This window comes from Oncorhynchus tshawytscha, unplaced genomic scaffold (assembly GCF_018296145.1).
Source record: "Oncorhynchus tshawytscha isolate Ot180627B unplaced genomic scaffold, Otsh_v2.0 Un_scaffold_7589_pilon_pilon, whole genome shotgun sequence".
NCBI classification, from domain to species: domain Eukaryota; kingdom Metazoa; phylum Chordata; class Actinopteri; order Salmoniformes; family Salmonidae; genus Oncorhynchus; species Oncorhynchus tshawytscha.
The window spans coordinates 936,005-960,000 of record NW_024609826.1 but is presented as its reverse complement, the minus strand read 5'-3'; the positions used below and the strand labels follow the sequence as shown (position 1 = coordinate 960,000).

Genomic DNA, 23,996 nt, shown 5'->3' with positions numbered 1-23,996 from the left:
TGTCCACATATTCTAAGTCAGAACCGTCCAGAGTAGTGATGCTAGTCGGGCGGGAGGGTGCGGGCAGCAATCGGTTGAACAGCATGCATTTAGTTTTACTTGCATTTAAGAGCAGTTGGAGGCCACGGAAGGAGAGTTGTATGGCATTGAAGCTCATCTGGAGGTTAGTTAACACAGTGTCCAACGAAGGGCCAGAGGTATACAGAATGGGTAGAGGTGGATCAGAGAATCACCATCACCAGACATCATGTATATATATAGAGAAAAGAGTCGGCTCGAGAATTGAACCCTGTGGCACCCCATAGAGACTGCCAGAGGTCCGGACAACAGGCCCTCCGATTTGACACACTGAACTCTATCTGAAAAGTAGTTGGCGAACCAGTCGAGGCAGTCATTTGAGAAGCCAAGGCTATTGAGTCTGCTGATAAGAATGCAGTGATTATTAACAGTGTCAAAAGCCTTGGCCAGGTAGATGAAGACGGCTGCACAGTACTGTCTTTTATCGATGGCCATGACCAGGTCGGAAACCAGATTGCATATTGGAGAAGGTACGGTGAGATTCGAAATGGTCGGTGATCTTGGCTTTCGAAGATTTTAGAAAGGCAAGGCAGGATGGATATAGGTCTATAACAGTTTGGGTCTAGAATGCTTTCCAATCTTTGTGGATCTCAGACAACACAAAAGAGAGGTTGAATAGGTTAGTAATAGGGGTTGCAACACTTTCGGCAGATCATTTTAGAAAGATAGGGTCCAGATTGTCTAGCCCAGCTGATTTCTAGAGATCCAGATTTTGCAGCTCTTTCAGAACATCAGCTGTCTGGATTTGGGTGTAGGAGAAGGGGGGCCTTGGGCAAGGTGATGCAGGGGGTGCTGAGATGTGTGCCGGGGTAGGGGTATTCAGGTGGAAAGCATGGCCAGCAGTAGAAAAAGGCTTATTGAAGTGATCGATTACCGTAGATTTATCGGTGGTGACAATGTTTCCTATCCTTAGTGCAGTGGGCAGCTGGGAGGAGGTGCTCTTATTCTCTATGGACTTTACAGTGTCCCAAAACATAGTGTTTCCACACAACCATATCTCCACGTCGGCCATCTGTGCTAATTAGTTATCTAGCCTAGCGTGTCTTCCTAACAACTGTGTAAATGTAACTGTGGAGAAAGTGTAGTTCGTCAACTGGCACACAGCTTATGGATCTGTGCAGTAGGCTAAGTGTATCGTTTTTATTTGAAATATTATTTCTCACTGATATGAAGGATAAGGAGCATATGTTTTGAAAACAGTTTTGCAAGTGATGATTATTGATGCTTCTAAACGTTAAAGCACAATGTCGGAATTGTAGTTCACACACATCCAACAATGTGCGAAGCTAACTGCTGAAAACCCAACAGATAACAAGGGTTTTCAAGAGCTACAGCACCCTCCAGCTGTGAGGAGAGTGATGTCATCATGTTCGATGCGTTCAAGTGGAATGTGCCACCGGTAGCGATCAGCGTGGATTTTGGACACACTCACACCCGGCTTTCTCTTCAACATTTCCAACTTCGTGAAATCTACTTGAATTAGATTCTGTGTTATAGTACTGCACAATTATTATTTTTTCGCAATAACTTGGAGGCTTCTCTGAGACAGTGTACGCTAAACGAACCAAGAAAACGACACTAGCATGCTGCGTGCGATACTTTTCTTTCATCCATAGGCTACATTTGCTTCAGAAGTTTTCTCCCCAAATGTAAGCGACGGCGAAGGTGTTTTTGTACGTTTCTTTGGTTGTTCATGCACTTTTACTTTTTGTACTATTTAGTATTTTTTTCTACAAAACAGACCAACAGTTCCATGGGCGATATTTGAGAAAAGCGGATGGTCTCCATTACGGAATATAATTGGCGACTGAATGAATTGAGGCCAAACACAGAAAGGAAACAGTTGATTCCGCACTACGAACTGAAATCATTCGGATTCTTTGTCGCTATTCACGTGGTAAGTGTCATCACAGTTCATTGAGTATCAACTGCCTACATTTGGAAACATTGTGTCAATGTAAATAAATACTGATTATTATGTAGCATTTGTGTTACACCTTATTTACACACACTATATAGACTTTTTCTACGGTATTGTTGACTGTATGTTTTTTTTGTTCCATGTGTAACTCTGTTGTATGTGTCGAACTGCTTTGCTTTATCTTGGCCAGGTCGCAGTTGTAAATGAGAACTTGTTCTCAACTAGCCTACCTGGTTAAATAAAGGTGAAATAAAATAAATGGTTCACTGACCGACATTTTGACAGGTTACTTTATGTGCACGAGAGTGCCCCAGCTTCTAGATCAGTAGAACGTGATGTGACATTCTGATTCCATTTCTCTCCCTCCTTAAATCCAGATGAAAAATCGAAGCCGTGTGTCTAGAGGCAGGGTTTAATACGCTTTCTTATACAAATCAGATTGTGATCTGATTACATTCAAGCTTTCTTAACGTTTAACTGAACCAAACACTTCGGCCTAATGGCTTGCTGTCTTCAAGGTATATTTGGTCAGTTTTTCATGCAGTGGCTGGTGGACTGGGAGTCTTCTTCTTGAGGGCCACGATGGACTATAAATGAAGCAATCGAGAAGGCACATGATCTGCCTGTAAACATACTCCCTATTAGACAGTTTCATTCCAAAAATACAAAACAAAATGTTTAAAAGTATCACAATGACACCTTCCTTTTATTTGCATTACATGAGCAGTGAGGTAATGGATCTGAACCCGCTGCATAGCCTAACACATATTGGTTAACTTTGTTCCTTGTCTCCAGATGTGCAAGCTTTCCACATTGCTGGCTATGTTTGACCATAGGCCACCATCCCAGACTTTAATAGCGGAGATGCTGAGGCCACCTGGACTATTTACATTGACCCCCCTTTGTTTTTACTCTGCTGTTACTCGCTGTTTATTATCTATGCATAGTCTTTTTACTTTAGTTTATTTAGTATATGTTTTCTTAACCAACAATGCAGTTCAAGAAATAGAGTTAAGGGCATGTAAGTAAGCATTTCACTGTAAGGTCTACCTCATTTTTATTTTATTTTGATTTGCTCTTAGCTGTTCTCAACTACACACACACAAACATCATTTCTATCTGATACACTGGCATTTTGAGATCTAATATTCAAGGCCACATTAAGTTCAACCAATCATGTGTATCCTAATCATGCCCTATTGACCATTGTGAAACACGTGTCACATAGGTGCCCTTACTAAATCTCCCTGGTTTCTGAAAGTGAAAGCAGCCTATACTCTACTGGTGTGTGTGTGTGTGTGTGTGTGTGTGTGTGTGTGTGTGTGTGTGTGTGTGTCAGTCAGGTTCAGCCGGGGCCATGCCATCCATGCGTGATTTATAATCCTTGTGTTTTAACAGATTGCATCCGAGCAGCTCAATAATTGTGCCATCCCATTCCCTGCAGCAGAGAGAGAGATGATGGGTTGTATAACCAACCATACAGCTGAGCATTTGGACTGGGTATTGTTCTTAGACATAGTCCGTTGATCTCAATGTGATTTAGTGTGGAGAGACTTTCGAGGGACACCTTGCTTTCCTACTCATTTCACAATCTCTGGGAAAAGCCACTGGCCTTTTATTTCGGTCTCTTGCATTTTCTCATCCTCTTAATGCATGAGTGATGTCTTCTTCTCTGCTCTTCTGCACGTGTGTTTTGGCCTGGAGAGCTTGGTTGTGTTCCCCTGTTCAGACGTTGCGTGCATCAACCAATGGTTGCGTGTCACATCATCGACTGTGCCGTTGGGCACCAGATTGCTACAACATATGATGTGGTAAACTGATGCCTATCCAGGCGTTGTTAGATCTGGTATGCTTCAGCAACACCTGGGCAGAAGAACTCTCCCCTCATCTCTCTCTAGCTCCTCATCTCTCTCTCACCCCGAACCTCACTCTCTCTCGCTCACCCCGAACCTCACTCTCTCTCTCTCTCGCTCACCCCGAACCTCACTCTCTCTCTCTCGCTCACCCCGAACCTCACTCTCTCTCTCTCGCTCACCCCGAACCTCACTCTCTCTCTCTCGCTCACCCCGAACCTCACTCTCTCTCTCTCGCTCACCCCGAACCTCACTCTCTCTCTCTCGCTCACCCCGAACCTCACTCTCTCTCTCTCGCTCACCCCGAACCTCACTCTCTCTCTCTCGCTCACCCCGAACCTCACTCTCTCTCTCTCGCTCACCCCGAACCTCACTCTCTCTCTCTCTGCTCACCCCGAACCTCACTCTCTCTCTCTCGCTCACCCCGAACCTCACTCTCTCTCTCTCGCTCACCCCGAACCTCACTCTCTCTCTCTCGCTCACCCCGAACCTCCTCATCTCTCGCTCACCCCGAACCTCACTCTCTCTCTCTCGCTCACCCCATTTAGAACCTCACTCTCTCTCTCTCGCTCACCCCGAACCTCACTCTCTCTCTCTCGCTCACCCCGAACCTCACTCTCTCTCTCTCGCTCACCCCGAACCTCACTCTCTCTCTCTCGCTCACCCCGAACCTCACTCTCTCTCTCTCTCACCCCGAACCTCACTCTCTCTCTCTCGCTCACCCCGAACCTCACTCGCTCACCCCTAACTCTCGCTCACCCCTAACCCCTCACCCCTCTCCCCTAACCTTCTCTCTCGCTCACCCCTCTCCCCTAACCTTCTCTCTCTCTCCCCTAACACCTCTTCTTCTTCTCTTTCACCCTCAACTCTCACTGCTCCTATTTATGGCAGCCAGTATCACTCACTATAATTAGGTGGTTCATGTTGTGTCTGTATGTCCAGTCCAATCCTGCTAATGCAAATGTGTTCGGCTGGATTTGTTTGGCCTGAATTCTAACTTGCCTACAGCTGAGGTATAGACATGGCTAATGGACTGATGAAAATAAGAGGATCCACTCTTGCTCTTGCAGTCACTTCTCTCTATTCTTAAATACAGTAATTATGAAGCATGTTTTACTAGTTGAACGTCTACTGCCTAAGTAATCAACACTTACTGGGCCTTTACAGTTCATATCTATTTCTACAGTCGGTCAGGCACTACATCTCTCCATTTAGTCTAATACAGTTCATATCTATTTCTGCAGTCGGTCAGGCACTACATCTCTCCATTTAGTCTAATACAGTTCATATCTATTTCTGCAGTCGGTCAGGCACTACATCTCTCCATTTAGTCTAATACAGTTCATATCTATTTCTACAGTCGGTCAGGCACTACATCTCTCCATTTAGTCTAATACAGTTCATATCTATTTCTACAGTCGGTCAGGCACTACATCTCTCCATTTAGTCTAATACAGTTCATATCTATTTCTGCAGTCAGTCAGGCACTACATCTCTCCATTTAGTCTAATACAGTTCATATCTATTTCTGCAGTCGGTCAGGCACTACATCTCTCCATTTAGTCTAATACAGTTCATATCTATTTCTACAGTCGGTCAGGCACTACATCTCTCCATTTAGTCTAATACAGTTCATATCTATTTCTGCAGTCGGTCAGGCACTACATCTCTCCATTTAGTCTAATACAGTTCATATCTATTTCTGCAGTCGGTCAGGCACTACATCTCTCCATTTAGTCTAATACAGTTCATATCTATTTCTGCAGTCGGTCAGGTACTACATCTCTCCATTTAGTCTAATACAGTTCATATCTATTTCTACAGTCGGTCAGGTACTACATCTCTCCATTTAGTCTAATACAGTTCATATCTATTTCTACAGTCGGTCAGGCACTACATCTCTCCATTTAGTCTAATACAGTTCATATCTATTTCTACAGTCGGTCAGGTACTACATCTCTCCATTTAGTCTAATACAGTTCATATCTATTTCTACAGTCGGTCAGGTACTACATCTCTCCATTTAGTCTAATACAGTTCATATCTATTTCTACAGTCGGTCAGGCACTACATCTCTCCATTTAGTCTAATACAGTTCATATCTATTTCTACAGTCGGTCAGGCTCTACATCTCTCCATTTAGTCTAATACAGTTCATATCTATTTCTACAGTCGGTCAGGTACTACATCTCTCCATTTAGTCTAATACAGTTCATATCTATTTCTGCAGTCGGTCAGGCACTACATCTCTCCATTTAGTCTAATACAGTTCATATCTATTTCTACAGTCGGTCAGGTACTACATCTCTCCATTTAGTCTAATACAGTTCATATCTATTTCTACAGTCGGTCAGGCACTACATCTCTCCATTTAGTCTAATACAGTTCATATCTATTTCTACAGTCGGTCAGGTACTACATCTCTCCATTTAGTCTAATACAGTTCATATCTATTTCTACAGTCGGTCAGGCACTACATCTCTCCATTTAGTCTAATACAGTTCATATCTATTTCTACAGTCGGTCAGGCACTACATCTCTCCATTTAGTCTAATACAGTTCATATCTATTTCTACAGTCGGTCAGGCACTACATCTCTCCATTTAGTCTAATACAGTTCATATCTATTTCTACAGTTGGTCAGGCACTACATCTCTCCATTTAGTCTAATACAGTTCATATCTATTTCTGCAGTCGGTCAGGCACTACATCTCTCCATTTAGTCTAATACAGTTCATATCTATTTCTGCAGTCGGTCAGGCACTACATCTCTCCATTTAGTCTAATACAGTTCATATCTATTTCTACAGTCGGTCAGGCACTACATCTCTCCATTTAGTCTAATACAGTTCATATCTATTTCTACAGTCGGTCAGGCACTACATCTCTCCATTTTGACTAATACAGTTCATATCTATTTCTACAGTCGGTCAGGTACTACATCTCTCCATTTAGTCTAATACAGTTCATATCTATTTCTACAGTCGGTCAGGCACTACATCTCTCCATTTAGTCTAATACAGTTCATATCTATTTCTACAGTCGGTCAGGCTCTACATCTCTCCATTTAGTCTAATACAGTTCATATCTATTTCTACAGTCGGTCAGGTACTACATCTCTCCATTTAGTCTAATACAGTTCATATCTATTTCTGCAGTCGGTCAGGCACTACATCTCTCCATTTAGTCTAATACAGTTCATATCTATTTCTACAGTCGGTCAGGTACTACATCTCTCCATTTAGTCTAATACAGTTCATATCTATTTCTACAGTCGGTCAGGCACTACATCTCTCCATTTAGTCTAATACAGTTCATATCTATTTCTACAGTCGGTCAGGTACTACATCTCTCCATTTAGTCTAATACAGTTCATATCTATTTCTACAGTCGGTCAGGCACTACATCTCTCCATTTAGTCTAATACAGTTCATATCTATTTCTACAGTCGGTCAGGCACTACATCTCTCCATTTAGTCTAATACAGTTCATATCTATTTCTACAGTCGGTCAGGCACTACATCTCTCCATTTAGTCTAATACAGTTCATATCTATTTCTACAGTTGGTCAGGCACTACATCTCTCCATTTAGTCTAATACAGTTCATATCTATTTCTGCAGTCGGTCAGGCACTACATCTCTCCATTTAGTCTAATACAGTTCATATCTATTTCTGCAGTCGGTCAGGCACTACATCTCTCCATTTAGTCTAATACAGTTCATATCTATTTCTACAGTCGGTCAGGCACTACATCTCTCCATTTAGTCTAATACAGTTCATATCTATTTCTACAGTCGGTCAGGCACTACATCTCTCCATTTAGTCTAATACAGTTCATATCTATTTCTACAGTTGGTCAGGCTCTACATCTCTCCATTTAGTCTAATACAGTTCATATCTATTTCTACAGTCGGTCAGGCACTACATCTCTCCATTTAGTCTAATACAGTTCATATCTATTTCTACAGTCGGTCAGGCACTACATCTCTCCATTTAGTCTAATACAGTTCATATCTATTTCTACAGTCGGTCAGGCACTACATCTCTCCATTTAGTCTAATACAGTTCATATCTATTTCTACAGTCGGTCAGGCACTACATCTCTCCATTTTGACTAATAACATCAATATCCCGTTCCTCTTTTTCACCAGTTGTGCAACATGCTGAGAGGCAGTTTCATCATTCAAAGAGTTGAAGCAAAGCAACCCCTCCAGATGACTAATAGTTCATTCATCCCTCGTATAAATGTTAAACTAAAGGTTTTTCTTCAGTTGAACTGTTTTGTTTAATCAAATGAGTTCACATCATCTGTCTAATCTCACAAACATTCACATTTGAAATATATATGCATGTTTTGTTGAAAGTTTATAGTTAATATCCTGAGGCACACTAGCTAGCGTTAGCCATGGCAGAAAGACATGGAGACTCTGCCTTTCAGCAAGTCCAGATTAACTGCCTGCCTCACTATAGTGTGACTAGTCTCCTGCTGGAATGAGGCATGCTGGGGCTCTGAGCTCAGCTCCATTCCACTCCTTTGTAAATAAAGCTTTTGTTTTTTGGGGGCAATGGGCATCCCACTTTCTGCCTTTCTACCCAATCACAGCTACAGACTGCAGCTTCAAATATTGCTCAACACACAGCTGACTGCTTGAACAGGAGGGACAACCCTTTTCCTCTAGTTGTTGGGAAATGTAGGCCCTGTGTCCTGGTAGTTGGCTGCTGGCAGCAGAACACTGTCCGAGGGTCCAATTAGAATGAGCAGATATAATTTCTAGTTGACCTCTTTCCCCCCACTTGTATATGACAGATTCATCACAACATTTATTCCATGGCAAACAAGGCAGGAGGACACGTGGGGGACACAAAGTGATTATTAATCAGAACAGAATGAGCAGTTTCACTGTAAGACTCTACACAGCCACAGACAAAGGATCACACCATCCCACCACCTTTCCTCAGAAAGTGTTCCTCTGTGTGTGACTGAGGCAGTCATCAGTAGCAGGCCTCTGACTTGATCCCATAATGCCTCCACTCCCGTTGTTCTCTCCTTTGTTCAGTTAGTTTCAGGGGGACTGTTAAGAAAGAGTTGCATTACTTTGGAGACGTGCCCTGAAATATAATAACAGGGAGCAGACCAGAGTTCCTGTGGAAAGTGTGACACCTCGGAATGAGCTGACGGAGAAAAACCCATTACAGAAACTACGTATGGCCATTTGTCATTCAGCTAGCTATTAATAGTCAGGCAGGCTAATGTATCTAGTTGAATGCATCGTTTTTCTGGTGATATAAGTAGGCTACTTTGTCATCAGGTCAGACCTGTGTCCCTGTTGAGGTTGTTTTTCCTCATATCAGGTGTGCATCCCAAATGGCACCCTATTCCCTATATAATGCCCATAGTGATCTGGTCAAAAGTAGTGCACTATATAGGGAATAGAGTGCCATTTGGAACACAGCCCAGGAGCTAGTTGGAAAAGAAGTTGACTGTTTGATTGTCTGACTATGGGTCAGCATGTGTTTGTTTGTTTCCAATGAGGGTCAGTGGAATACATGATTGGATTTCGGCCTACTCTAGACGTGACAGTAAATTGAATAGATTGTGCTGATCTCGGATGGGGCTGTAGTCCTGGTAGAGGGAGGTCATTACACTGAAAGGCTGTTATGTTCTTAGTCTGGTTCAGACAGAGACCTCTGGTATGTATGCATATCATTTACCATGTGAATGTCTTCCAAGTTCTTTTATTTTTAATTGTTTTGTTGGGGTCCCCATTAGTCTACGTCAATGGTGACAGCTAGTCTTGTTGGGGTCCCCATTAGTCTACGTCAATGGTGACAGCTAGTCTTGTTGGGGTCCCCATTAGTCTACGTCAATGGTGACAGCTAGTCTTGTTGGGGTCCCCATTAGTCTACGTCAATGGTGACAGCTAGTCTTGCTGGGGTCCCCATTAGTCTACGTCAATGGTGACAGCTAGTCTTGCTGGGGTCCCCATTAGTCTCGTCAATGGTGACAGCTAGTCTTGCTGGGGTCCCCATTAGTCTACGTCAATGGTGACAGCTAGTCTTGCTGGGGTCCCCATTAGTCTACGTCAATGGTGACAGCTAGTCTTGCTGGGGTCCCCATTAGTCTACGTCAATGGTGACAGCTAGTCTTGCTGGGGTCCCCATTAGTCTACGTCAATGGTGACAGCTAGTCTTGCTGGGGTCCAACATATAATGGAAAATACATCACTGTCAAAATACTTTACAATTTAGTTCATCAAGATAACTGGTGTTTATTACTGGAATGGTCTCAGGGCAGCCTGGTTCTAGATGTTCTGGTGTTTATTACTGGAATGGTCTCAGGGCAGCCTGGTTCTAGATGTTCTGGTGTTTATTACTGGAATGGTCTCAGGGCAGCCTGGTTCTAGATGTTCTGGTGTTTATTACTGGAATGGTCTCAGGGCAGCCTGGTTCTAGATGTTCTGGTGTTTATTACTGGAATGGTCTCAGGGCAGCCTGGTTCTAGATGTTCTGGTGTTTATTACTGGAATGGTCTCAGGGCAGCCTGGTTCTAGATGTTCTGGTGTTTATTACTGGAATGGTCTCAGGGCAGCCTGGTTCTAGATGTTCTGGTGTTTATTACTGGAATGGTCTCAGGGTAGCCTGGTTCTAGATATGATTTTATATTCAGCCAACTTCTCTGACTTTGGTTCCATCAGATATGGGACCAGGCTAGTCTCTGAGTGCATTGAACATGTTGAGAGGATCATTTAAGGAACTCATTATTTTATATCCTTCTAGTTGCCAGTGTCTATCATTTGAGGACCAGTAGAGACATTTAGTCATGTAAGACAAACACAAGTGGATTCAGAAGAGGTCAATAACGTTGTCACAATGTGTTGTGTGTTCTAATCAAATGTATTTATAGAACCCTTCTTACATTAGCTGATGTCACATAGTGCTGTACAGAAACCCAGCCTAAAACCCTTCTTACATCAGCTGTTGTCACATAGTGCTGTACAGAAACCCAGCCTAAAACCCTTCTTACATCAGCTGTTGTCACATAGTGCTGTACAGAAACCCAGCCTAAAACCCTTCTTACATCAGCTGTTGTCACATAGTGCTGTACAGAAACCCAGCCTAAAACCCTTTTTACATCAGCTGTTGTCACATAGTGCTGTACAGAAACCCAGCCTTAAACCCCAAACAGCAAGCAATGCAGGTGTAGAAGCACGGTGGCTAGGAAAAACTCCCTAGAAAGGCCAAAACATAGGAAGAAACAGAGAGGAACCAGGCTATGAGGGGTGGCCAGTCCTCTACTAGCTGTGCTGGGTAGAGATTATAACAGTACATGGCTATTAAGGCCAGATAGTTCTTCAAAACGTTCAACGATGACCAGCAGGGTCAAATAATAATCAGTGGTTGTGACTGTTGAGCTGTTCTCTAGGGTGTTGTGAACCTTGTTTAGATGAAACACAATGCCCTCGTGCCACTTTGGAGAGTTTCCCCTACAGTGAACTCAGGACCTGGTTGGCTGCAGGTAGTGTCCTGCACGGGTCAGTTCTTTTGGAGCTGCACCCGCCCCATGCCTGCCACATCCATTCCTAGCCCCACCCGATATCCGACATCGGACAGATTTTTCCCTACAACCCGCCCCACACGCAATTAATTGTTCCTAGTTGATCCATGACCTGCCAAATAACATCGGTGTAATTGTTTTTATTACTCTAGAGTAGTAGGTTATTATTCCCTTCCCTGAATAAATGAATTTGTCTGCATGTCTATTCAACATTTGGATAAAGGGAAAGCATGCTATGCCAGGTACGTGGTCCAAATTCAGTTCCCCGACAGGCAGTGCTGATGTCTCTATCCTGTATCTCTCTATAACGGACACAATCAGATTAATTCAGAATCACTAGGAGACTTTGCAGCATGTCTTAAAGCAACAGCTGACAGTGTCCTCAAGGGGTGTTGCTTTCTATGACTGTAATTCCTCCATGAAATAGCCTGCTGGGTCTTAGAGTCCACAGCAGGGTTGGGCTTCAATTCAATTCATTCAGGAAGTAAACTGAAATTACAATTCAATTATTGAAAAAGGGTAATCTAATTTTAATCATCTCAATAAGTTGAAAAGGAGAAGCTATTTATGTGGAAAGTTTTTAAGTGTGTTTTTTAAAATTCATATCACTGAAATGAATTAGAATTGAGCCCAACACTGGTCCACAGTGCAATGAATGAGAGGGTTGAAAGGGAATATCTTTTGTGATCACGAGTCCTTTCTGAGAAGCTCTGTCTATGGATTTGTATTGATTTTATGGCTAGGGAGTGTCTGTCATGGGGGCAGTGTGTAACCACTCAACACCAGATGGGAGATGGTAGGTGGTTATCATATGACATATGACCCCTTAAGGTCATAACACAATACAACCCCTGGGAAGCCTTCGTCTCCCGGACCTTCATTTGAGGGTTGTCACGGTACCAGTATCACGCTACTCAGAAGTATTGTCGCAAGGAAACGAAGCTTGAAGCGGATTTAATTTCTTGAGAAAACAGCATGATGTTGTCACCTATAGTCACATTTAGTTTATTTTGCAAGCTATAGCATCCACAATTTGACATAAAGTAGGGTTTTATCAGACCGTAGAGTTTAGTCTGGTATTTTCTTTTTTGTCATGGAACATCTGGTATCGTAGTATAGCGATACTGGTATTCATTTCACCTTTAGATGTATATCTCTGATGTTTGTTGTGTCTACATCAGCCATCTGTCTGGACTAGATCAGTCCATGTGTGGGCACTGTCATAGAAATAGAATCTCCTTCTGTTGGCACGGTTACATGTTCTGTGTTGTCTTGTCAATGTTTTATTAGCCACTGGCTGCTGCTCTCAGATTATATGTCCTCCTCCCGTCATGTTGGTGTGTCATGGTGTGAGCAGCATTCTGTCATGGGTCATAGCCCAGGAACCTTATGGGTGGGGGTTTAGACACTTCTGTGTTCTAGTTGAATCACCATTGGACTGGTTGAACTAAAAAGTGTGTGATTGTTCAGCTGCTGTATCTAGTTATGTTGTACAGTCTTTTATACCACATGAAAGGGTAGGCTGGGCATGGTGTGAAGCCCTGGGTTGGCGTGGTGCGAAAAAAAAAATCAAATACTTTATTTGTGTCCCAAAACTGTAAACCCCTCCCAGGTCTTAACTTTAGGTCTAAATGGTGACTGGGCTTGGGTTTACATCCAAAATGGTACCATGCCCTGGTCATAAGTAGTGCACGATGTAGGGAGTGAGGTGGTACCATGCCCTGGTTATAAGTAGTGCACGATGTAGGGAGTGAGGTGGTACCATGCCCTGGTTATAAGTAGCGCACGATGTAGGGAGTGAGGTGTCATTTGGGATGCACACTTGCCCCATTGGGATAAGAATGGACTGGGCCAGATAATGTGTTGTTTTGTGGACTCTGTAATGGAAAGCTATTGTACCTTTTTTTAGTTTTGATTATTTAGACACAGCGATGTGGATCTTGAGCGATGGCCTCAGGTGACGTGTCTGCCATCATTAGGAAGATCTTTATTTAGACATGAAAAGTACCAGGATTTAACTGAACTGGCAAAGGGAAGGCAAAAATGGCCCATGATTATGTCTACTTTACAAAATGTATATTATAAGCCTTATTAGTGTTACATAGCAGTAACAATTCATTGGAAACACTTAATATATATGCCTTGGAGGAGACCCAGGAGTCATTATGACCTGACACATGACATGGGCCCTGAACCTCACCTGTTCTCAGGTGTTTAGAGGGGAATGTTCCAGTCAGTGGGGTATCGGAGTGACTGAGGCCTGTCTCTTCTTGGGTTTCAGTTCTACCGCTGATATCTCAAAAACTTCAGGCAGAGTTCAGCATAGGGAACAGATTACAGATGTCGGATATATCCCAAATGGCACCCTGTTCCCTTTGTAGTGCACTACTTTTGACCAGTGTCCAATAGGAATAGGGTGCCATTTGGGACAAGTCCCTAGTTTACTCACCAGCAGCACTATATGTCACCTCTCTCACTAGGTGTCACTCTTGTGTTTAGTGATGCACCGAAATTATTATTATTATTTTATTTCGATTTTACCCCCTTTTTCTCCCCAATTTCGTGGTATCCAATTGTTAGTAGCTACTATCTTGTCTCATCGCTGCAATTCCCGTACGGGCTCGGGAGAGACGAAGGTCGAAAGTCATGTGTCCTCCGATACACAACCCAACTAAGCCGCACTGCTTGTTTGTACAGATGAAGGTGGTACCTTCAGGCATTTGGAAATTGTTCCCAAGGATGACCCAGACTTGTGGAGGTCTCCAATTTTTTTTCTGAGGTCTTGGCTGATTTCTTTTGATTTCTTCTTGATGTCAATCAGAGGCACTGAGTTTGAAGGTAGGGCTTGAAATACATCCACAGGTACACTTCCAATTGACTAAAATTATGTCAATTAGCCTATCAGAAGCTTCTAAAGCCATGCCATCCTTTTCTGGAATATTCCAAGCTGTTTAGAGGCACAGTCAACTTAGTGTATGTAAACTTCTGACCCACTGGAATTGTGATTAAGTGAAATAATCTGTCTGTAAACAATTGTTGGACAAATTACTTGTCATGCACAAAGTAGATGTCCTAACCGACTTGCCACATTTGTGGAGTGGTTGAAAAACCAACATAAGTGTATGTAAACTTCCGACTTCAACTGTAGGTCTGCACTGCAGCTTTGACATCAGTTTTTATCATCGGTGTTAAACTAGACATCGGGCCGATACCGATGTTGGCATTTTTGCTAATATCGTCCGATTCCGATATTTTCACCGATATATCGTGCATCCCTACTTGTGTTACTAAGTGTGCCCCGAGGCTAACGGTCAATGAAGTACGGCCTTGCAACTCCCAATGTGCTTTCCAGCTATCGCTAAGTGGTGCCGGGCTGGTCAATGGAACTTCTAGGGAATGCTAATGTGGAGCAGTTTGTTTGTGTAACACAGAGAAGTGAAGTCACAGTGTAGTTTATGGGCTGTGTGTCCTGTTGGTGAGTTATTGTGTGGGTGCTGATGTTCCAGAACCATCAGACTGGAACAAATCCTTTCACTAAAGAATCAGCATGGTGTGGAACACACTTTTTCTGAGAGAATTCCTGTACTGATTTCGCTCTCTGCACTCTTGATAACAATCCTGACCTTGAGTCTGTGATCCAAGCTGCCTGACCCATGTACTGAGAGTCAGTGAGTCAGAGTAACTGACAGAGGTGTGTTTAAAGTGCCAGGCTTGGCCATCCATCTGTGTAATGTCCCTGGGGTTGTCCAGGCTGTCATAAAGGTAATGGACTGGGACAATGTGTTTTAGAGGGAGTAGATGAGGCATCATCACCACATGAAAACAGGGCATTGAGTTGAATATTGATTCATTGAGTAGAGCAGACATTTCCCCCTGTGTGTGTGTGCGCGCGTGTGTGTGTGTGTTTTGTTGATGACGTTTACACTAAAGAGTCAGCTGCAGGATCATGCTGCTGTGCATCTCTGGCGGTATCACTGCTGTGCTCAAACACACTCACGTGTGTGTATTCAGTATGTGTAGACAGCTATAGCAGCAGGGATGTCTGGCACAGCAGCACCGGCCCTCTGAGCTCACGGCCCCCTAACATACAGGCTGATGATACGATGGTGATGTGATCAGTGTGCACTTGGCTCGGCTTTCCCCACGTGGAGGCTCGCTGCCTGGGCTCAGTGTGGCTGCTGACGAGGGGAGGGGTACAGGCTGTCTGGCCCACAGAGTGTGTATCCCAGATAGCACCCTATTCACTACGTCGTGCACTCCATTTGACCAGAGCCCTGTGGGCCCTACCTGCACTACTATGTACTACATGGAGAATAGAGTGCCATTGGGGACCGTTGCTATACTACATCGCCCTCCAACCAAGGTGTGTGTCTGTTCTCCTTCCTCGGCACCTGTAAATATTCTCCTGTAAATGAGTGTCTCCCTGTATTTATATTTCTGGTCAATTTACTGATTTTATATCATTCCTTATTATGCAGCATTGTTGAGAGTGGACCTGCAAGTAAGCATTTCATTGTACTGTGTACCATGTTTATCCTGTGCATGTGACAAATAGACTTGGGGGTGTGTGTGTGTGTGTGTGTGAGAGTGTTGGTGTTGTCTTGGGGATCTATCCAGAGGTCTCTTGTCTGGCACCAGGTCAGTGACCTTAGCCACCACACTGATTCCACAGTTCTATCAAGTCAGTAACCTAAGCCACCACGCTGACTCCACAGTTCTATCAGTGCCAGGCGAGCTTCTCAGATATCTTCTATGTTCTTCTGTGAATATGCACAGTGCCCATATGACCCACCCATCACTCATGTGTGGATCCTTGATGTCAGACCTCTACATCAAAGAGCTGTGCTTTTATTTGTCACAGTTCGATTGATGGCTCTATAACCAAATAGTCTTAGAGGTCATAAATATTCAGTAGGATTTGATTGTGAATGATATTGAAAGCCCTCCAACTACCTTGTGTTGTCCAGTATGTTAGTTGTGTAATGTATTATGAGTGGTGTGTTCATTCCCAACGCTCAGGCGCTTCATCTGATTGTAGTATGACCTGGTTTCTGGGGTTGTTGCGTCATATCACATGACATGTGAGAGGTAGAATAATATTGTATGCTTTGTAGAGGTCACGTTACAATGGCAAGAGCCTTTAGTGGTAGTTTTAAGGACTTTCAGTCATCTGTTGCTGGGAGCAGTGTGTGTGTGTGTGCGTGTGTGAGAGATCTGCTTTCACACACACCTGTATGATGACCTCAGTTGACCCTTTGTTCAGGTTTAGCAGCTGAATTAACAGCAAAAAAATAGTGACAAGTAATGGCACAGCCTTGTCTACTGCATATAAACTCAGCAAAATAAGAAATGTCCTCTCACTGTTAACTGCCTTTATTTTCAGGCAACTTAACATGTGTAAATATTTGTATGAACATAACACGATTCAACAACTGAGACATAAACAGAACAAGTTCCACAGATGTGTGACTAACAGAAATGTAATGTGTCCCTGAACAAAGGGGGGGGGGGTGTCAGAATCAAAAGTAATAGTCAGTATCTGGTGTGGCCACCAGCTGCATTAAGTACTGCTAGTGCATCATCTCCTCATGGGCTGCACCAGATTTGGCAGTTCTTGCTGTGAGATGTTACCCCACTCTTCCACCAAGGCACCTGCAAGTTCCCGGACATTTCTGGGGGGGATGGCCTTAGCCCTCACTCTCCAATCCAACAGGTCCCAGACGTGCTCAATGGGATTGAGATCCGAACTCTTTGCTGGCCATGGCAGAACACTGGTAATCCTGTCTTGCGGGAAATCACACACAGAACGAGCAGTATGCCTGGTGGCATTGTCATGCTGGAGGGTCATGTCAGGATGAGCCTGCAGGAAGGGTACCACATGAGGGAGGAGGATGTCTTCCCTGTAACGCACAGCGTTGAGATTGCCTGCAATGACAACAAGCTCAGTCTGATGATGCTGGGACACACCACCCCAGACCATGACGGACCCTCCACCTCCAAATCGATCCCGCTCCAGAGTACAGGCCTCAGTGTAACGCTCATTCCTTCGACGATAAACGCGAATCTGACCATCAACCTTGGTGAGAAAAAAACGTGACTCGTCAGTGAAGTGCACTTTTGGCCAGTTCTGTCTGGTCCAGCAACGGTGGGTTTGTGCCCATAGGCAACGTTGTTGCCAGTGATATCTGGTGGGACTTGCCTTACAACAGGCCTACAAGCCCTCAGTCCAGCCTCTCTCAGCCTATTGCGGACAGTCTGAGCACTGATGGAGGGATTGTGCATTCCTATTGTAACTCAGGCAGTTGTTGTTTCCATCCTGTACCTGTCCCACAGGTGTGATGTTCAGATGTACCGATCCTGTGCAGTTGTTACACGTGGTCTGCCACTGCGAAGACGATCAGCTGTGCATCCCGTCTCCCTGTAGCGCTGTCTCAGGCGTCTCACAGTACGGACATTGCAATTTATTGCCCTGGCCACATCTGCAGTCCTCATGCCTCCTTGCAGCATGCATAAGGCACATTCACGCAGATGAACAGGGACCCTGGGCACCTTTCTTTTGGTGTTTTTCAGAGTCAGTAGAAAGGCCTCTTTAGTGTCCTAAGTTTTCATAACTGTGACCTTAATGACCTACCGTCTGTAAGCTGTTAGTGTGTTAACGACCGTTCCACAGGTGCATGTTCATTAATTGTTTATGGTTCATTGAACAGGCATGGGAAACAGGGTTTAAACCCTTTACAATGAAGATCTGTCATGAAGTTATTTGGATTTTTGCAAATTATCTTTGAAAGACCGGGTCCTGAAAAGGGGACGTTTCTTTTTTTGCTGAGATTACCAGGTCTGTCCTCAAACAGTACAACTACAGCAAGATGTAGACTGGATACATACTATATTTAAAACATTTCAATGTTAACATTGAAGTAACTCACATTTCCCCAGTAAGCTCCCGTGTCTACTCTTGTTTTCTCTGGCAGAGCTCACAAAGGGAGGCAGCAGCCTGACCCAGCAGGTCATAGTGAACAGTACCTGGGAGTGGCTGATCTATTGCTGTGCATCACGATTGCAATGTGGGCTTATGCAAGCTGTAATGAAGTCAGTAAGGAAATGAACTGCAGCTTAGAATGGAAAACTAACATCACTCTTGGGTGGGGTTGGGATAAGAACTAACATTGTAATTCATTATATTTATTGGTTGAGTCTAGACTTTTAAACGTATTAACTTATCCAATGTAATTAGTAGAATCATCATAGCAGGTAGAATGATCATAGACTCATCTCGCTCAAGTGAATAGAAATGCTGTGACTCAATTTAGTCTTGATAGCCTGCAGGAGTAGAGACCGACAGAGCCTCCTGCTTTAACCTGACCTCTGCTTTAAGTACAGACAACAGGGAGAATAGAGGAGGTAAGGAAAGGAGGGAAGTAAAAAGCAAAGTGGTCTGCTATTTATAGCAAGCCTTTCAACATCACTGGTCTTGAGTTCAGTCTGCGATATGTTGTGTAATGTCCCCTAGCTAGCCAGTAACCTCTTACTGTATCTAGGTAGATATGGTGTGTGATATTGTCTGTAACGTCACCTAGCTAGCCAGTAACCTCTTACTGTATCTAGGTAGATATGGTGTGTGATAATGTCCCCTAGCTAGCCAGTAACCTCTTACTGTATCTAGGTAGATATGGTGTGTGATAATGTCCCCTAGCTAGCCAGTAACCTCTTATTGTATCTAGGTAGATATGGTGTGTAATATTGTCTGTAATGTCCCCTAGCTAGCCAGTAACCTCTTACTGTATCTAGGTAGATATGGTGTGTAATATTGTCTGTAATGTCCCCTAGCTAGCCAGTAACCTCTTACTGTATCTAGGTAGATATGGTGTGTAATATTGTCTGTAATGTCCCCTAGCTAGCCAGTAACCTCTTACTGTATCTAGGTAGATATGGTGTGTGATAATGTCCCCTAGCTAGCCAGTAACCTCTTATTGTATCTAGGTAGATATGGTGTGTAATAATGTCCCCTAGCTAGCCAGTAACCTCTTACTGTATCTAGGTAGATATGGTGTGTATAATGTCCCCTATTAACCTCTTATTGTCTAGGTAGATATGGTGTGTAATATTGTCTGTAATGTCCCCTAGCTAGCCAGTAACCTCTTACTGTATCTAGGTAGATATGGTGTGTAATATTGTCTGTAATGTCCCCTAGCTAGCCAGTAACCTCTTACTGTATCTAGGTAGATATGGTGTGTGATAATGTCCCCTAGCTAGCCAGTAACCTCTTACTGTATCTAGGTAGATATGGTGTGTGATATGAACATGTGTTGATGTGTAACCTTTACTGTATCTTTGGTAGATATGGTCCCCTCAGCTGCCAGTAACCTCTTACTGTATCTAGGTAGATATGGTGTGTAATATTGTCTGTAATGTCCCCTAGCTAGCCAGTAACCTCTTACTGTATCTAGGTAGATATGGTGTGTAATATTGTCTGTAATGTCCCTGTTAAAATAAAGATGAAATATATCAGCTTTTGATGCTCTGTGATGCCAGTAACCTCTTACTGTATCTATTTAATCATGGTTTTAATTTCCCCGTTTGTTTTGCCAGTAACCTCTTGTCCCTAGTGATCAGCTGTGTGTTGTAGTGCGTAATGTCCCCTAGCTAGCCAGTAACCTCTTACTGTATCTAGGTAGACCTATGGTGTTGTTTGTTTGGAATCCCCTAGCATGGAAGTAGATCATATATTGTATACTAGTAGACTAAGGTATATATCTTGTCCCCTTCCTGTGTTTTGCTCTTATTTTGTCTAGGTAGATATTTTTGTCAATGTTGTTGTAATGTCCCTAGCCTATAAAAACTTACCTGATTCTGCACCTTTTATTTTGCCTGTGTTGTTTCATGTCCCCTAAAGGCATCCAGTAACTCTTAGAAGTATCTAGGTAGATATGGTGTGTGATAATGTCCCCTAGCTAGCCAGTAACCTTTACTGTATCTAGGTAGATATGGTGTGTAATATTGTCTGTAATGTCCCTAGCTAGCCAGTAACCTCTTACTGTATCTAGGTAGATATGGTGTGTAATTTTGTTGTTGTGGACCTGGGTAACCTTTTGTTAGTTGTATCTAGGTAGATATGGTTTGTAATATTGTTGTAATGTCCCCTAGCTAGCCAGTAACCTCTTACTGTATCTGGTAGATTTTGTGTGTGATAATGTCCCCTACCTGGCCAGTAACCTCTTGTTAGTTGTGGATCTGGGTAGATTTTGTTAGTTGTGATATGAACATGTGTTGATGTGTAGTTTATATATCTTTGAAAGAGACTTTGGTCTCAGCATGACCCCCTGTTAAAATAAAGATGAAATATATCAGCTATTTGATGCTCTGTGATGTTTAAGAGCTCATTGGCAAAGACTTACGACTTCGTTTCCCCCCCTTCATTTAATCACTTTTAATTTTCACGTTTGTTTTGCCGCGCTTTCACCGGCCGGTCCCGTGATCAGCTGTGTGTTGTAGTGCGCATGTGAATGCTTGCCAGTATTTACCGTGCACAGGGGGATGTCGAGCACCTTGTGTTGTTTGGTTTGGAATGAAGCCTATGCATGGAATTAGATCATATATTGTTGATACTAGTAGACTAAGGTATATATCTTTTGGACCCTTCCTGTGTTTTGCTTATTTTGTCAGTATTTTTTTGTCAACTGTAATGTTGTATTACCTAGCCTATAAAAACTCTACCTGATTCTGCACCTTTTATTTTGCCTCCTGTTGTTTCATGGTCATCTAAAGGCATCCGCATGCTTCTTAGAAGAAACCGTTCAGAAGAGTTTGCAAATATTATGGTGATGTTTTTGTTAGTTGTGGACCTGGGTAAGGGTTTTGTTAGTTGTGGACCTGGGTAAGGGTTTTGTTAGTTGTGGACCTGGGTAAGGGTTTTGTTAGTTGTGGACCTGGGTAAGGGTTTTGTTAGTTGTGGACCTGGGTTTTTGTTAGTTGTGGACCTGGGTAAGGGTTTTGTTAGTTGTGGACCTGGGTAAGGGTTTTGTTAGTTGTGGACCTGGGTAAGGGTTTTGTTAGTTGTGGACCTGGGTAAGGGTTTTGTTAGTTGTGGACCTGGGTAAGGGTTTTGTTAGTTGTGGACCTGGGTAAGGGTTTTGTTAGTTGTGGACCTGGGTAAGGGTTTTGTTAGTTGTGGACCTGGGTAAGGGTTTTGTTAGTTGTGGACCTGGGTAAGGGTTTTGTTAGTTGTGGACCTGGGTAAGGGTTTTGTTAGTTGTGGACCTGGGTTTTTGTTAGTTGTGGACCTGGGTAAGGGTTTTGTTAGTTGTGGACCTGGGTAAGGGTTTTGTTAGTTGTGGACCTGGGTAAGGGTTTTGTTAGTTTTGTTAGTTGACCTGGGTACCTGGGTTTTGTTGGGTAGTTGTGGACCTGGGTAAGGGTTTTGTTAGTTGTGGACCTGGGTAAGGGTTTTGTTTGTTGTGGACCTGGGTAAGGGTTTTGTTTGTTGTTCGGGGCCACAATTTTTTTTCTCAAGGCCAGACAAAGTTCAGGAGCCGACGTGCATGTCCCTTCGTCCATGATTGGTCAACTGTAAGGATTCTTCAATAAAGTATATGTTGTCGTTCAACGAGAGACAACTAGTTTTCATGCACATTTTTTTATTGAGAAATACTGCACCCAACATCCTAGATATGGCGGCTAGCTACCAGCCGAACTGAAGCATGCTGACACCTTAAGACCAACAGACATGTTACCTTCTTCACAACGTGGCTTTAAGCTTATAATAATTTCCTACATTTCATGAAGTATTTTCTCATTTCACACTTGATGTTCTGTTTCTCAGTACTAGCAAAACTGGGACAGGGAGGTTGAACATCTTCTCTGCATCACTGCATCCTAAGATGAATAGAAATGGTTTTTTATTTGATTTTACGGTCCCACTTTATCTTGACATTCTCACAGCTTAATATCAGTCTTGTAACTTCTTCTGAAGTGTGAAAAGGACATCAACACTTTTTCTGTTATGTCTTACCAGTCTCCCAGGTGGTTTGATAGGGCTATAAATACTCAAACGGACTTCTGCAAGCACCAGACAGTGAAAGAGAAAGTTGAGGCCCACCAACATTTATGTTCAGAGTGGAAAACGGGTCCTTCCGTCCTTCACCCCTCCCATAGTACATCCTGCTGACTGCTACCCGTCTTACATGGCCCCGTTCCATAAACAAGCCCTAGTCCATAACTCCTAGCCCCTATAGGCCCTAACACTTAGGCACTTTTTTATATACATGAAGTTCCTCGAACTGAAAAGTTGTTTCTGAACAGAGCCACAATAGAGGCTGGTTATTTTCCCTCCTGAACCAGGGGATACAGTGACCTGCTGTGACCTGACCTGCCTTCCTATTGATTATTTAAACGTCTGTCCTGTGGGTCCTTTTGAATTTGCCTGGTTACCCAATTCATGTTTCTCTTCTCTCCTCCCAGGTTCCGTCTACAGGAAGTGATCTGGTCTGGTGGTGGTGTAGTCTGGTGGTGGTGTAGTCTGGTGGTGGTGTAGTCTGGTGGTGGTGTGGTCCAGGGTGTATAGCCGCTGCTGCTTCTCTCCCTCCACCTGACGCCCTCTGCCCGCTGCTGGCCCTGCCCATGGCACATACTGCTCTCCTGTGAATCTCATCCAGCAAGCTGGACACCGCAGCTTCGCACCACAACACCTCTGCCTCCACCTCCGCCCCTCCCCACAGGGAACCCTCCAATCCACAGCCAGACTACCCCAGCGTGCACGGCCCCCGCGAAGAGCAGTATGTGAGTGAGGTCGCGCCCCCCGATGACGTCATCACCGTCTACAGAGATGCCGGGACCATCACTGGTACGTGCAGCACAGCCCTGACAGTGGGAGACCAAATCCAATTCTGATTGACAGAAAATGGCTCTGACTTGTCTTGAATTCAGTGTAACTGAAAGCCATAAACAGCCTCCACTGCATTGTTTATGGATTTCACTGATGGCATAGGGCCCTGGTCAAAAGTAGTGCACTATATAAGGAATAGGGTTCCATTTGGGATGTATGGTCTGGATAAACTACACTGCAGGAAGAGAGAGAGAGGGCAACATCCGTTACACTGAAGCCTGCTATTGACTGGTATAATGCAGCTGGAAGGTAAACAAGTGAATGTAAACCCTCTCGATGCTTCTGTCTGTGAATAGAAATGAAAAGTGGCTTCTCAAGATGTAAGAATAAAGTTGTGGCGTCAGTGTTTCTGTCCCAGGGGACTGGCAGGGATCGTGCCCAGCAGATAGCACAGCCTCGCAGAGCACAGCGCTTCACTGCGCAGAGCAATGCAACCCAGCAGTCCCTTTGTGTGGGTATCAGGGGAACCAACCCAGCAGTCCCTTTGTGTGGGTATCAGGGGAACCAACCCAGCAGTCCCTTTGTGTGGGTATCAGGGGAACGAACCCACACAACACATCTGTCCGAGTCACTGGAGAGATCCGCTTGTTCACCACAACAAACCCAACCACACCATACTCCTGCGCCTTACTATGTGCCTGTACCCATCTCACTTTGTTATGGCTTAGCTTTGTCAAATCATAGAACTACATGTAGAACCATTGAA

At 43.7% G+C, this 23,996-nt stretch overlaps 2 protein-coding genes across 4 annotated transcripts in view; one reads left to right on the top strand and one right to left on the bottom strand.

Moving 5' to 3' along the window:
- ulk4 (unc-51 like kinase 4) overlaps nucleotides 1-2,605 on the bottom strand; it is a 251,125-nt gene extending 248,520 nt beyond the window's left edge. The window contains exon 1 of the mRNA XM_042319135.1: nucleotides 2,271-2,605. Coding sequence (XP_042175069.1) covers nucleotides 2,271-2,276 — 6 coding nt within the window. The 5' untranslated portion in view covers nucleotides 2,277-2,605. The remainder of the gene's footprint in view (nucleotides 1-2,270) is intronic.
- trak1a (trafficking protein, kinesin binding 1a) overlaps nucleotides 1,955-23,996 on the top strand; it is an 84,351-nt gene continuing 62,309 nt past the window's right edge. The window contains exon 1 of one of the 3 annotated variants that reach the window (XM_042319121.1): nucleotides 1,955-1,975. Coding sequence is in view for 1 of the 3 variants with exons in the window: in XM_042319108.1 (XP_042175042.1) it covers nucleotides 23,527-23,539 (13 nt within the window). In the remaining 2 variants the exon portion in view is untranslated. Of the gene's footprint in view, nucleotides 1,976-23,050; nucleotides 23,249-23,517; nucleotides 23,540-23,996 lie in introns of those variants that run through there. The other 2 variants (XM_042319120.1, XM_042319108.1) reach the window with 2 other exon arrangements.